At 42.6% G+C, this 15,581-nt stretch overlaps 2 protein-coding genes across 7 annotated transcripts in view; one reads left to right on the top strand and one right to left on the bottom strand.

The window, feature by feature from the left end:
- Positions 1–15,581, top strand: part of tbc1d22a (TBC1 domain family, member 22a) — a 198,151-nt gene that overhangs the window by 11,475 nt on the left and 171,095 nt on the right. The gene's annotated exons all lie outside the window — the stretch shown is intronic.
- LOC118366132 (uncharacterized) overlaps positions 5,573–15,581 on the bottom strand; it is an 89,693-nt gene continuing 79,684 nt past the window's right edge. Inside the window, exon 3 of the mRNA XM_052491737.1 lies at positions 5,573–6,198. Within this exon, the coding sequence (XP_052347697.1) occupies positions 5,742–6,198 (457 nt within the window). The 3' untranslated portion in view covers positions 5,573–5,741. The remainder of the gene's footprint in view (positions 6,199–15,581) is intronic.

The following is a 15,581-nucleotide window of genomic DNA, read 5'->3' as shown; positions in this document are numbered from 1 at the left end:
CAGGGACAATGGTGGCCTCCTTGAAGCATGTGGGAACAGCAGACTGGGATAAGATTTGATTGAATATGTCCGTAAACGCACCAACCAGCTGGTCTGCGCATGCTCTGAGGGCGCGGCTTGGGATGCCGTCTGGGCCTGCAGCCTTGCGAGGGTTAACACGTTTAAATGTTTTACTCACATCGGCTGCAGTGAAGGAGATCCCGCAGGTTTTGGTTGCGGGCCGTGTCAGTGGCACTGTATTGTCCTCAAAGCGGGCAAAAAAGTTATTTAGTCTGCCTGGGAGCAAGACATCCTGGTCCGAGACGGGGCTGGTTTTCTTTTTGTAATCCATGATTGACTGTAGACCCTGCCACATACCTCCTCGTGTCTGAGCTGTTGAATTGTGACTCTACTTTGTTTCTATACTGATACTGATGCTTAGCTTGTTTGATTGCCTTGTGGAGGGAATAGCTACACTGTTTGTATTCGGTCATGTTTCCGGTCACCTTTCCCTGATTTAAAAGCAGTGGTTCGCGCTTTCAGTTTCACGCGAATGCTGCCATCAATCCACAGTTTCTGGTTTGGGAATGTTTTAATTGTTTCTATGGGAACGACTTCATCAATGCACTTTCTAATGAAATCGCTCACCGAATCGGCATATTTGTCAATGTTTGACGCAATGCGAAACATATCCCAGTCCATGTGACCGAAGCAGTCTTGAAGCGTGGAATCAGATTGGTCGGACCAGCGTTGGACTGACCTGAGCGCGGAAGCAATGATCCAAGGTTTTACCTGGGGTACCAATGTAAGAAATAACATGTAAAAAAAAAGAAAAGAAAATACTGCGTAGTTTCCTAGGAACGCGAAGCGAGGCGGCCATCTCTGTCGGCGCCGGAATTGAACGGCTACCAGATATCTCACATTCTCTCACATTTCAGGTTGGCAACACGGGGAACCCAAACATGAGCAATAAAACTACTATTGATACAGAAACTGTTTACCCTTTTTCACAGCAACGGTTTTCTTTTTTCTTTTCCCTTAGAGACTAACATGACTTTGTGACGGCATATTAAAGTTGCCGGCAACCAGAAAGGCAGTGTATGTTCTCCTGCTTGTTTATATCCTTGTACAGTTGAAGCGCCAGCTTGTTAATTTTTGGTGAGGTGGAATGTATACAGCAGTCATGATGACAGCTTAAAACTCTTTCACGAGGTGGAAGGGTCAGCATTTGACCATCAGGTATTCAAAGACGGGTGAACAGTGGGTCGACACTTCCACCAGGCTGGAATTAGCACACCAGTTGTACTTGAAGGGGCAACCCCCCCCGCCCCCGATTTCCCCGACTTCACTGTCCTGTCTGCATGAAAATATCCTGTCTGCATGAGTCCTTAGCCGTAGTATATTGGCCATATACCACACCACCTTGGGCCTTATTGCATAGGTATACCAAGGGTATGACAACATGCGTTTTACTTCTCTAATGATGTTGGTAACCAGTTTATAATAGCAATAAGGCACCCCAGGGGTTTGTGGTATATGGCCAATATACCACGGCCTCCGGCTGTATCCAGGCACTCCGTGTTGTGCATTAGAACACCCCTTAGCTGTTGTATATTGACAATATACCACACCCCCGTGGGCCTTATTGCTTAAACATGTCCCTAAAAGCAGCAATTTACAATGTTTCCCTTTGTTGAAACCCTGCGTGAATGTTTGTTGGTCCTGTCGCCATGACTATGACAACTTCAGTGAAGCTAGCCTAACTTTAGCCGACGTTAGCTTCTATGCTAACAGACTTTTCAAAATTAAACTATCAAAACACCATCAAAAAAAGAACAATGTGCTGTGTTATTACACTCCGCTGAACTCTGTTTCATTTCGTCTGCTTTATAACTCGCTCACCATTAAAATGTTTTGTTTATCTGGTGGTGTTCTCTTCAGTTTTCAGTTGGCTCTCACTGACTCACTAACCAGGCAGTGTAGCGTGAGAGTGCGCGAAGCAACCAATAGATCGTGCAGCTCTCTCGGTGGGCCAAAAGAAGCACAACACCCCTTGACTCTAAATACTGTCAACGATTACAACATTTGAAAGATTAGGCTACCAGATATCTCACATTCTCCCACATTTCAGGTTGGCAACACGGGGAACCCAAACATGAGCAATAAAACTACTATTGATACAGAAACTGTTTCCCCTTTTTCACACCAACGGTTTCCTTTTTTCTTTGCCCTTAGAGACAAACTAGGACCAACAATAGTATCCTGCCTCTGACCATACTGGTATATGAATTCATCAGTATAATACCAACCAACCTCTTGATCTTGAGGAGTTTAATTATTTAACGTAGTACAACGGCAGTACACTGGTTTAACGCATAATTCATAAAGATGGTACCATATGTATAATGCAGTTTTAAAACCATGCTATTTCAATGAGGCAATACCATGGTATTATTTCTGATCATGGCAGTACCATACTTCAACGCTAAAATCATCGGAATTGGGGTAAGTAACTGCCGATCTGATGTTCAAGAGTTCTTGTCGGTTGTGAGAAATGATAGCGGATTTATTTAGTGAAAATAGGGTAAAAATAAATGGCAAAATAATCACAAAGTAGCAAAGTTCTGTCGAAGCTTGGAAAACGGCGGCAATCCAGTATGGCGCTATCTTGTGAGGTCATAAGAGGATTTAAAGCCATCCATATCCCAGTACATGTCTTCATCTGTGTATTATTATGGACTCCTGAGGGGAGGGAGATGGAGGCTGGGGGGGAGCAGCAGGGTACAGTCAGTGATTAAGTCTGTCACCAGTGATTACACCAGGCCAGCAGTCGGGATCTTCTTTTTGAAATGGAGTTGTCGCTGCTTTATTACATATCCAAGCTGACTAGCCATACTAGACATATGATGCCAACGATGAAATATGAACTTAATTCAGAGGCCATAATTAAGAGACAGAGGTAGAGGTCAACAGACAGCGAGAGAGAGGGAGATTGGCAGAGGGTAAGGGAGACAAATCGATTGATGGAGAGAAAGAGAGAGCCTGTTGACAGAGATGGATGGGTGTGTTGTCCTGTGGTTGAGGTGGCCGACCTGGTTTTTGTCCTGGTCTCCCCTCTCTGACGTCAAATCAAATGTTATTGGTCATATACACATGGTTAGCAGATGTTAATGCGATTGTAGCGAAATGCTTGTGAAGAAAAGTGATTGAGTGTATTGCAAAGCAAATTCTATCAGCATATTGATTGCACTATGCAATTGCACTATATTTGTTCTCAAATTTGCTTTGTTAAAATCCCCAGTTACATTAAATGCAGCCTCAGGATATAGGGTTTCCAGTTTACATAGTCTAGGGAAGTTCCTTGAGGGCCGTCTTGGTGTCTGTTTGATGGGGAATGTACACCGCTGTCACGATAACTGACGAGAATTCTCTTGGGAGGTAATATGGCCGGCATTTGATTGTGAGGAATACTATGTTAGATGAACAAAAGGACTTGAGTTCCTTTATGTTATGATTACATCATGAGTCGTTGATCATGAAGCATACAACCCCGCTCTTCCCAGAGAGGTGTTGCATGGATAAGCCTGGTAGCTGAACCAATTCTGACAACATATCCCGAGAGAGCCATGTTTCTGTGAAACAGAGGATTTTACAATCTCTTCTGTCTCTCTGGAAAGCAACCCTTGCTTGAATTTCATCTACCTTGTTGTCAAGAGACTGGACATTGGCGAGTAGTATACTCAGGAGTGGTGGGCGATGTACACGTTTACGAACCTGACCAGAGGGCCGCTCCGTCTGCGCTGCCATTGTTTTGGGCCGGCTTCTGGAATTAGGTCCATTGTCCTGGGTGCTGGTCCAAACAGTGGATCATCTTTGGGCAAGTCGTATTCCTTAGTCGTAATGTTGGTAAGTTGACTCCGCTCATATATCCAATAGTTCTTCCCGGCTGTATGTAATAAGACTTACGATTTCCTTGGGTAAAAATGTAAGTAATCAAAATACTGCATAGTTTCCTAAGGACTCGAAGCAAGGCGACCATCTCTGTTGGCGACATCTTACTTTTTTTCATCACAGCATCTGTAGAATTACATAGCCATTTATCAGTCCTCTCACCACCAACAGTGCTCGCTTAAACCTCCATCTCTCTCGCTCTGTCGCTCTTTCTCGCTCAAAACCCATCTACTCATCCCTCTCTCAATCACACAGCTATCAATCCTGGGAGACGCTGCCCTCTAGTGTAGAACGACCCCTGACTCTTGTCCTTGATGTTGTGTGTGTATCAGGGAAGGTGTGCACGTGCGCTTCATTCTTTCTTCAGCCTGAAGGATTTCAGCCTGGTTTGTGGCTCTAGCCCTCCATCATGTTGGGATTTGTCTCCAGAGGTGTGTGTGTGTGAAACTGACTGACTCCTCCACTCTCTGCTCTCACCTGTTTAACGATTAGAAGATGGGCTTGGCATGGGATAGAGCGAGGCTAAAACCGTTAGGCCTAAAAAATGAATCACTCTTTTTCTTGTCATTCCCAGTTTCTATGATCTTAATTGTCACAAAGATTTAGAAAAGACAATCAGGTACTTTGGTTATTCCAGATGCAATATACAGTTTTTGTTTCTAATTCAAGCATTCATCAGCCATCTGTGTGTGTGTGTGTGTGTGTGTGTGTTTTATTTTGAGCAGTTTATGTCAGGATTTCTGGGTTTCTCCAGACAGAGCAGTAAACCTGGCAGAGGTAGCAGGCTGACAGAGCGGAACAGAGCAGGCTTTACGGCACTAAGGCCACAAAGACCATGGCAAGAGCAGGCCAAACCCATTTATCACCATGGAGAGTGAGAATATGACTGGATCTCATTCATAGCCTCTTATCTGTCGCCCTTTTGCTGTCTCGATCTTTCTCTCTCATTCTCACTCTGTCACCTGTCTCTCCCCCACCCTGCTCTCTCTGAAAAGTCATTTAAATGAATTTAATAATTTCTCATAATGTTATATATTAAGGCACAGTTTAAATATTTGATCAATCGCATAAAAATCAACACATCAGCCAGGATCGGAGTGACACTTTAGAGCGTCTGTGAGTGCGCTCATTACCTGCATGTAAAACGATTGGGCTGTTTCTCAAGTGGAGAGACAGACAGTCGGACATTGCAGTAGCAGGCAGTCCTAGACTATAAAATATAATAGTGAACAGAACAAACTAACTTGGTAGCGAATTAAAAAAACATCTTGTCGCCCGGCTAGTTAACTGTTTAACTATTATTAGCGTGTATTAATGTTTTCATCATGTCCCAAAAACGACATTCTATGATTCATTTTAGGGCTGACCCTATTTAGTTTACCAGTTGATTGTTTGGTTGATAGGCTGCTGGTTGACCAAGGTTTTTTTTTTTTAATTGAGCAGTGGCAAAGGGTGGCTACTGTGAAGAATCTGAAATATTAATATTAATAAGTCCTTTACCAGTCACACAAATGTTCTTCCCCTCATAGACAAAAACATTGCATGTGTATGCACACACAGAATCAGCCAAAACAAACAGCTTAGAACCCCCCTTAGTTGGTTTGTTACGCATGTATTGTTTTAGGCCAATTCTGGCCTTTGAGGCTACCATCCTCTCATCTATGGACAATTTCTGGGCGGGCTGAAAATGGAGGCCTCAACCATGCTGGGGTAGAGAGGTTTGACTTTGCAGAGCCTGTCAAACCTTGCGGTGCCTCTCCTGTCATTCTCATCGACTTCTGGGTCACTGATGTGAAGCGCCCGTGAGATATTTAAAAACCTTGTCGAGGACATGACAGTGAAAAGTAGCAGAAAAGGTCTGACATGGAAATGGGCTTCCATGCCTCTTTCTTTCCTGCTTGCTTCCTAGCCTCATACTTGTTAGTATTACACACCAGGGAATCAACAACTGCCGGGGTGAAAAACAATTGAAAAAGTTTCATGGGGCTGTATTTTGCTGTCATGTCGAGCTGAGGTCCTGGTGGCCTTTTTGGTTGGAATATTGGAGGACGTGGCTCCACATCCTCCTCTAGCACAGAGTGCCATTTCCCCTCTACCTCTCTGCTAGCAGTTTCCACACTTCCCCTCCTCCGCTTCTTTGTTACTGTCTTCACACCTCTAGATGGCCAGGCGGGGGTAGGTGTGGAGCCGGAGACAGCAGGAGTCCAGCTGGATGAACCCGTTTCAGTGGGGGATGGGTACCTTGGCACCCAGTCGGAGTCGCTATCACTGTGAAAGAAATCATAAAAAAATATTAGTATTGTATGAGCCTTTTATCATCACATAAAATTAACAGATATGCATTGTATAGAGCAGAGGGAACACTCATTAAGGTAAAGTGCTGTTCCATTCAACTCCGGCCATTGTTGTGGGCCTGCTCTCCCCCCAACAACACCCAATGGCTATTTCATATGGAAATGAGAGGAGTAGCACGTGCAGTGGCCATGTGTGTGTTTGCTGTTCTACTCCATTCCATTTGAATAAAAAATTGAAAATATATATATATCTGACATGGAATATATATACACACACAGGTTATGGGTCGTACACATACATACATACATACATACATACATACATACATACATTTACATTACATTTTTTTTACATTTAAGTCATTTAGCAGACGCTCTTATCCAGAGCGACTTACAAATTGGTGCATTCACCTTATGACATCCAGTGGAACAGCCACTTTACAATAGTGCATCTAAATCTTTTAAGGGGGGTGAGAAGGATTCATACATACATACATACATACATACATACATACATAATACATACATACACTATAGGCAATGTGTACTTTACACATTTCATCACTCATTTCATTGCAAAAAACAAAAAATAAATATTTTTGCAAAAAATAAATAATATATTCATAAAACTCCATTAGCACTTACCAGTCCAGAAGTATGTCCTGTCCTTGCAGAAACAGCTCCTCGATGTTTGAATCATAACTGTGTTCACTCAGATTTCTCAAACAAAAAATCTGTCTCACTTTCCTCGATCAATCTCTTCTATAATCTGGTGCAAATCTGTATACTTGGACTTCGCTTTTCCTGATTTATTCGCCATGATGTCTTCAATGAAATCGTTGAAAAAACACTTACAAAATACTGCTTCCAAAATACTACTTTCCAAAACACTGCTGTGCGTAACAAGCGTGACTGCAACTACTCTGACGGTCAATGGCGAGAATGAAGTTCGTTACGAGTGTGTTTACTAACGATTGTTTAGTGTGTGTAATTACGTCGAATGCTCCGTCAAAAGTTGATAGAGATGGAATTCACGACACAAACTGTTTACGAAATGTTTCGTTTTTTAAGCTATAAAAATGGATTTTATCACAAAACGGGACTTCATTTGATCACTGGGACCCTCAGGAAGAGAAATAAGAGCAAGATATCAGAATGTAAGTCATAATTCTACCTTCAGATATGAATGTGTCAACTGTCATGGTGGAAAATGTTTGTTGTTGATCACTCTTCTCAAACAAAAGCATGGCATTTGTTCTCTGTAATAGCTATTTTAAATTGGAAAACGTAGTTTGATTACCAAGATCGCTAGAGCGCGATGGGACAAGCACATCCCTGCCGGCTAAACCCTCCTGTAACCCGACCACGCTTGGCCAATTGTGCGCCATCCCATGGGTCTCCGGGCTGCGAGAGAGCCTTGCAACTGCGATGCAGTGCCTTAGACCACTGCGCCACTTGGGAGGCACACAATGTGTGTCAGTTGATCTAGTCACTTTCTATAAAACGGAATATGTATACACTACCGTTCAAAAGTTTGGGTCACTTAGAAATGTCCTTGTTTTCCATGAAAACATGCATGAAATGAGATGCAAAACGAATAGGAAATATAGTCGAGACGATGACAAGGTAATATATAATTATTATTAATTGAAATAATTGTGTCCTTCAAACTTTGCTTTCGTCAAAGAATCCTCCATTTGCAGCAATTACAGCCCTGCAGACCTTTGGCATTCTAGTTGTCAATTTGTTGAGGTAATCTGAAGAGATTTCACCCCATGCTTCCTGAAGCACCTCCCACAAGTTGGATTGGCTTGATGGGCACTTCTTACGTACCATATGGTCAAGCTGCTCCCACAACAGCTCAATAGGGTTGAGGTCTGGTGACTATGCTGGACATGCCATTAGACAGAATACCAGTGATACCAATACCTTCCCTAAATAGTTATTGCATAGTTTGGAACTGTGCTTTGGGTCATTGTCCTGTTGTCGGAGGAAATTGGCACCAATTAAGCCCCGTCCACAGGGTGTTGCAAAATGGAGTGGTAGCCTTCCTTCTTCAAGATCCCTTCTACCCTGTACACTTCACCACCACCAAAGCTCCATCACATTGTGCCTCATGAATGTTCGTCTTTGTGATCTGAACACCTCAAACTTAGATGTCTGTGTTATTTTGCCCATCTTAATCTTTTCTTTTTATTGGCCAGTCTGAGATATGGCTTTTTCTTTGCAACTCTGCCTAGAATGCTAGCATCCCGGAGTCGCCTCTTCACTGTGGACATTGCGACTTGTACTATTTAATGAAGCTGCCAGTTGAGGACTTGAGAGGCGTCTGTTTCTCAAACTAGACACACTAATCTACTTGTCCTCTTGCTCAGTTATGCACCGGGACCTACCAAATTAATTTATAAAGCCCTTCTTACATCAGCTGATATCTCAAAGTGCTGTACAGAAACTCAGCCTAAAATCCCAAACGGCAAGCAATGCAGGTGTAGAAGCACGGTGGCTAGGAAAAACTCCCTAGAAAGGCAAAAACCTAGGAAGAAACCTAGAGAGGAGCCAGGCTATGAGGAGTGGCCAGTCCTCTTCTGGCTGTGCTGGGTGGAGATTATAACAGAACATGGCCAAGATGTTCATATGTTCATAAATGACCTGCATGGTCAAATAATAATAATCACAGTAGTTGTTGAGAGTGCAGCAAGTCAGCACCTCAGGAGTAAATGTCAGTTGGCTTTTCATAGCCGATCATTCAGAGTATCTCTACCACTCCTGCTGTCTCTAGAGAGTTGAAAACAGCAGGTCTGGGACAGGAAGCACGTCCGGTGAACAGGTCAGGGTTCCATAGCCGCAGGCAGAACAGTTGAAACTGGAGCAGCAGCACGGCCAGGTGGACTGGGGACAGCAAGGAGTCATCATGCCAGGTAGTCCTGAGGCATGGTCCTAGGGCTCAGGTCTTCCGAGAGTGAGAAAGAAAGAAGGAGAGAGAGAACTAGAGAGAGCATACTTAAATTCACACAGGACACCGGATAAGACACTCCTCTTTCTATTCTGGTTAGAGCCATTTTTCAGAACAAGAATAGACTGACGAGTTTCAGAAGAAAGTTCTTTGTTTCTGGCCATTTTGAGCCTGTTATCGAACCCACAAATGCTGATGCTCCAGATACTCAACTAGTCTAAAGGCCAGTTTTATTGCTTCTTTAATCAGAACAACAGTTTTCAGCTGTGCTAACATAATTGCAAAAAGGTTTTTCTAATAATCAACTAGCCTTTTAAAATGATAAAGTTGGATTAGCTAACACAACGTGCCAGGAGTGATGGTTGCTGATAATGGGCCTCTGTTCGCCTATGTAGATATTCCATAAAATATCAGCTCTTTCCATCTACAATAGTCAGTTACAACTTTAACAATGTCTACACTGTATTTCTGATCAATTTGATATTTTAATGAACAAAAACGAGGACATTTCTAAGTGACCCCAAACTTTTGAACAGTATTGTAATTAAATTGAGGGTTAATATAAATAATCATAAAACATATTTGGTTGCAAATCTGGTCTGCACTTTGTTTTTTATTTTCCATTATTTATTATGATTAAATAGCCTGCCTAAAAGAAATCATGAGTCTGGTTAAGCAACGTAGAATTTCATTAAATTAGCTTCAAAACAAAGGTTTCCTCAAACAATAATAATAATAATAAAAAGCTTGTTTTAACCAGCTAGCTCTGAAAGAAAGCTAACTCATTGATACTGCTTTGGCCTGGCCTCAAGCAGGGGTCTAGTTAAGCAATGGCGGATAACTGATAAAGATACTGTACATGTGCTGCATTTTGAAAGGGGACCTGGTCAAAAGTTGTGGAATATTGGCCTATGACAAATAGACTGCCATTCCAGACACATGTGAATCATGATCTTAATCTAATGTACTTTTTTGCGATAAAATTTAACCACTTTGAAAGAGGCAAGTTTGGCTAGTTCTGTCCCTCCCTTCCTTCTGACTGAAACATTTGATCTGCACCATTTGGAACAGTGTATATTTTATCCCTGTCCTTCTGCTTTTTAATGAGTGTTTTCAGAAACCCTAGTATAGATGCCATCGTGTAGTTGTGTGAGCTGGATTTTTCGAGTCACAGCATCAGCTTTTACAGTTTATTTTGAGAGACTAAGAGCAGCGAACACCAGCCAATTACCTCTCTCTCTGATGGCGGAAACATAGCCGTTTCCATGGCGATGCTCTTTCCTCTGATTAGGTCTTGCTTAGACTTTCTCTCTCCTACTCTACCTCACTTCATCCCTGGCAATCTTCCCTGGACACTGAACCCCTCCCTCCCCACATACACTCCCGTTTTACTCCCTGCCCTTTCTCCTTTCTTTTGCTGACTTGTTCCCTCTTTCTTCCTCTTGTTAGTCTCTGACTCTACCTCTTCTCTTTCTGCTGTGTGTCTCTCCATCTCTTTTCATCTGCTTCTCTCCGCCTGCTACAGTTGGGGGAGCTGCTGATCTATGGAACTCCTCTTGCTGAAGCCTCTAAATGCTACTGCTGCTACTTATCGTTTTTCTCTGCATATCTGCCTTTCTCTCTCTCTGTCTTCTTACACCTGTCTCTCTGTCTGTCTCTGTCTCTGTCTCTCTGTCTGTCTGTCTCTCTGTCTCCACAGTTACAGTTGACAATCCTGTTACACAGCCATTTCCCAATATTATAGGCTTACCACCACAGCCATGACATTCTGTAGTTCAATTGAATTCTTATGTCAACTGTTAACTCAATTAGTACATTTTTTTGAATCTGTACGGGGAATGGAATTTCTGATGCATCTCTCCGTTGTGTATGAAAATATGATCCTCCAAAATCTGGTTTTCTAGTAAATAGGCTCAGGGTTTAGTCAAGAGAGTAGATATCCCAGGTCAAGCACCGGATGGCTAGTTAAGTTGTCTTTTAAGACGACATCATCCAATGATGAATACCCCCCTGGAGAGTGGAACGTAGATTAGGAGCGCAAGACACTCCCCTCTCAAAAAACATAAACAGCATCTCCGTCTTGGAGAGTTGAACCACTATAGCAGCTGAAGTTTCTGTCTGGTGTGGTACACTATTTCACACCTCAGTGGTCATTTGAGACCAGAGGCTAAATGACAACTACTGTGATGATTATGTCTCTCATGGCGATGCCCTAGGCCTAAAGCTGCTCTACTGTGGCAGGTCTCACCAGGCAGGCTGTCATGTGCCAGTTGTCTCTTCTGATTGCTAATTCCTTTGTGCGTAATTTCTTGGCACACAGTCAGCTGTTTTGTCACCAATACCAGTTGTTTTTGCCTGTCCATGCCAGTTATACAGTGGGGCAAAAAAGTATTTAAGTCAGCCACCAATTGTGCAAGTTCTCCCACTTAAAAACATGAGGCCTGTAATTTTCATCATAGGTACATTTCAACTATAACAGACAAAATGAGAAAAAAAATCCAGAAAATCACATTAAGATTTTTAATGAATTTATTTGCAAATTATGGTGGAAAATAAGTATTTGGTCAATAACAAAAGTTTCTCAATACTTTGTCATTGCCAACAAAGGGTATATAACAGAGGTCAAACGTTTTCTGAAAGTCTTCATAAGGTTTTCACACACTGTTGCTGGTATTTTGGCCCATTCCTCCATGCAGATCTCCTCTAGAGCAGTGATGTTTTGGGGCTGTTGCAGGGCAACACGGACTTTCAACTCCCTTTATTGAAGAATCACTACTGTTGACCAATCACAGATGAAGTGATGTAGACTTCGGCTTGCCTCAATGTTTTTGTGAACTCAAACAAACGCAAAAAACCTTACCGAAGTCCAAAACTAACAAGAACGTCACAAAATGTTGTCATAATATACAGTGCATTCAAAAAGTATTCAGGTCCCTTGTCTTTTTCCACATTTTGTTACATTATAGCCTTATTAGAAAATGTATGAAATACGTGTTTTTCCTCAATTTACACACAATACCCCATAATGACAAAGCAAAAAGTTTTGAAAATGTTAGCAAATGTATTAAAAATAATATTTATTTACGTAAATATTCAGACCCTTAGCTATGAAACTCAATGTTGAGCTCCGTTGCATCCTGTTTCCATTGATCATCCTTGAGATGTTTCTAGAACTTGATTGGAGTCAACCTGTCGTAAATTCAATTGATTGGACATTATTTGTAAAGGCATACACCTGTCTATATTAGGTCGCAAAGCAAAATCCAAGCCATGATGTCAAAGGAATTGTCCATAGAGCCCCGAGACAAGATCATGTCGAGGAACAGATCTGGGGAAGGGTCACCAAAACATTTCTGCAGCATTGAAGGTCCCTTAGAACACAGTGGCCTCCATCATACTTAAATGGAAGACGTTTAGACGCGTTATACCCAAGACGACTCTAGGCTGTGGTCTTTGCCAAAGGTTCTTCAACAAAGTACTCAGTAAAGGGTCTGAATTCTTATGTAAATGTGTTTCAGTTTTATATATTTTTTTAAACAAATGAGCAGGAATGTCTCAATCAGTTTTTTTTCTTTGTCATTATTGGGTATTGTGTGTAGATTGAGGATAACAATTTAATCTATTTTAGAATAAGGGTGTAATGTAAATGTAGAAAAGGTCAAAGGGTCTGAATACTTTGTATGCGCAAACTCCTCCGAATTGTTTCGGCTGGGAAGCATGCGGATGCCTTGACGGTGGTAGTATGACTCACTAGAATACAGTGGCAGCCTGGCAGAACTTTGTCTTCCCATAGTAGGTCCAAGAGTATGAACTCTCCATGAACCAAATAATATATAGATAATATATAGATCTGGGGGCCTCTTCATAATCCCTGCACTCAAAACTGCCACTTCGTCTACAGTATACTTTAGAACTTAAAACATTTCATTTTTACTCAGCCTCATTAAAAAGCTGGCATCATACACACACTTTAGAGACTTTTAGGGAGAAGTTTAAATAAGTTGGTTTTGAAAAGTGTCATCTGAAATTAGAATATTGTACGTTAACGGCACGGGTGAAGTAGGATAATTTATAAGAAGCAGAGGAATTTATAATGCAATCAGTTTAAAAAGCCGACCACCTCTCTCGGCAGTGACTTTGAGAGGCCGGGCTAGGGGGAGTTGACTGGGTCCTTACTGTACCGTTCACTTCCCAGTCACCAGCACTATATCTCACCATGGCTGCGTCCCAAATGGAACCCCATTTCCTATATGGGCTTAGTGCACCATATATGCCTGGGTCAAAAGTAGTGCACTTTATAGGGAAGAATAGGGTGCCATTTGGGACGCAGACTACATTTCATCGTCCAGAAGCCAGGTGGTAATACGGAGGAGTATCTTTTTACTGGACTCCCATTAGTTCACGAGCCTGTCGTCACCAGCTGCTTGTCTCTTCGTCCTTTTACCTGAGTTAACAGCACGGTACTCTGTCTCTCACACAGACAGACTCAGTGCTTAAGGTTTAGAGCATCAGCTAAAACTTTTACAGCGCTGAATAAATGCGTCAGGCCGGATGGCATTCTTGTTAGCCATGATAGGGATGATGTGGCGGTAGGCCCTAGTTTGTCTGCTGGGGATGTTGTCTTGGGCTCCCTGCGTTGGAAGAAATGGGGATCTGCCTGCCACTAATATTGTAGCCTCTCCGCGTTAGTTTTACAGGACTACACGAGACACAGAGTGCAGCAGGATGTTGCTCGGGATGTGGAGTTAGGCTTAGCTCTAATTTCTTTATTGGGTTTTTGTCGGCCATGATAGGAATAGGCCTACGGGATCTGCTGTCACTGTCTGATATAGCCTATCACTTTACGGTTTTTCTCGGCCTATGTCTGACACCGACAAGGAAGTGTTTGTTTTGTAGTGTCTGTCTATGAATGTGAGCTGTGTGTGAGGACCTCTTGGCTGTCTGTCCGCCCCATTGCCCCCTCCATCTGAGTCGTGTCTGACTAGTGCATGGCTCCGGCCTGCCAACTGTCTGCCTCCCTCTGCCATCACTTCCTCACTCAGTCAGCACACAGACTGACAGCTCTCATCTTTCCTGATAAATGGTGTCTTTCTCTGCCTTACATTTTTTTACATTTATTTTTTTATTCCTCCCTTTCACACACACGCACAGGATGTGGACTCAAATCCAAGCACTTGACTCTCCATCTGGATATTTGAACGACACAATCTGTGTTGGTATTGTACCGTACATTATAAACATTGCAATATTGAAGGTATTTAGCGTCCATTACTTCAACTTCTCCCATAGGGATACAGCTGTTAAAATGCTTCAACAGGAGGTACACGATGTTACGAAGTACCGGCGCGGCCACAAGCGAAAATGTACTGTAGCCTATCCCGTGTGAGCTCATGAATAAACCATTAACGCAGTAGTCTAAAGGACAAGGTGTCTGGGATAGGAAGTGACCTCCGGGGGAGAGATTCTATGACGCAACACAGTGCTTCCCCTAGGATCTAGTGAACATGACGGTTTGTTTTAAAGCTGCTTTCCTTCTGCAATTCTACACCCCTCATATCGTTGAAGTTTTAAAGTTAATTTCTGCCAAGTCTACACACTTTCAGTGTCTTTGCTATAGAAATAGGCCTACGGTATATTCTATTTGTCATTAGTAGTCTGTGTTGGCGTTTTCATTTAATTGGCATTCGGCTTTAATGATTTGACTCGGCCTGTGTCACCCTGTCTAGGATATGCCTTTTCTCGGTTTCTCTTAGATTATCCTCATAGCTCACAGACACAATGCCTACTGACTGACTGCGTGCTTCACACTGTGCTTTTCCTCATAATCTCACTCAGGGCTCTGAGACTTCTGATTTGATCTAGCCCTGGGTCCACGTCCCTTGGGGACCTTGTTCAACTAGTGTTTCAGGCTTTGCTGTTTTATTCTAATGATACGTGTGATATATATATATATATATATATATATTCTTGAAAAAGCGGTGTTTTCCGAGAAACGAGACTGCCACTAATGAAACGGCATTTGCTATTTAACACCAGGCTCGAGGAAACTGAGCAAGGTCGTGTTTTTCACTCTCCGTGTAGCAGGAGCTCCGGATGGCATTTCCTCATCCGTGTGCTGACTGAGTCAGCTCGGGAGGGGATGTTGAAGGGGCACGCAGACCACGTCTTAAATCATATTCTATTACCTTTTTATAGTGCACTCATGTTAACCATTAGTGCTCTACTTTCAACCAGAGGTACCCATGTACTGTTGACCTAATCCCTATGCGTGAATAGAATGTCATTAGAGATTTCCCCAGTTTTAGATTTTTCGAGTAGTATTTTAGAATGCGTCGAGCACAGAGGGCGTGTTCCGTTCCGTGATGTTCCGTCTGTGATGTATGGCTGCAGCGGGCAGATGCTCT

The sequence above is a fragment of the Oncorhynchus keta genome, chromosome 33 (assembly GCF_023373465.1).
Source record: "Oncorhynchus keta strain PuntledgeMale-10-30-2019 chromosome 33, Oket_V2, whole genome shotgun sequence".
NCBI classification, from domain to species: domain Eukaryota; kingdom Metazoa; phylum Chordata; class Actinopteri; order Salmoniformes; family Salmonidae; genus Oncorhynchus; species Oncorhynchus keta.
The sequence above is the reverse complement of the archived record's forward strand: the minus strand, read 5'-3'. Positions and strand labels throughout refer to the sequence as shown.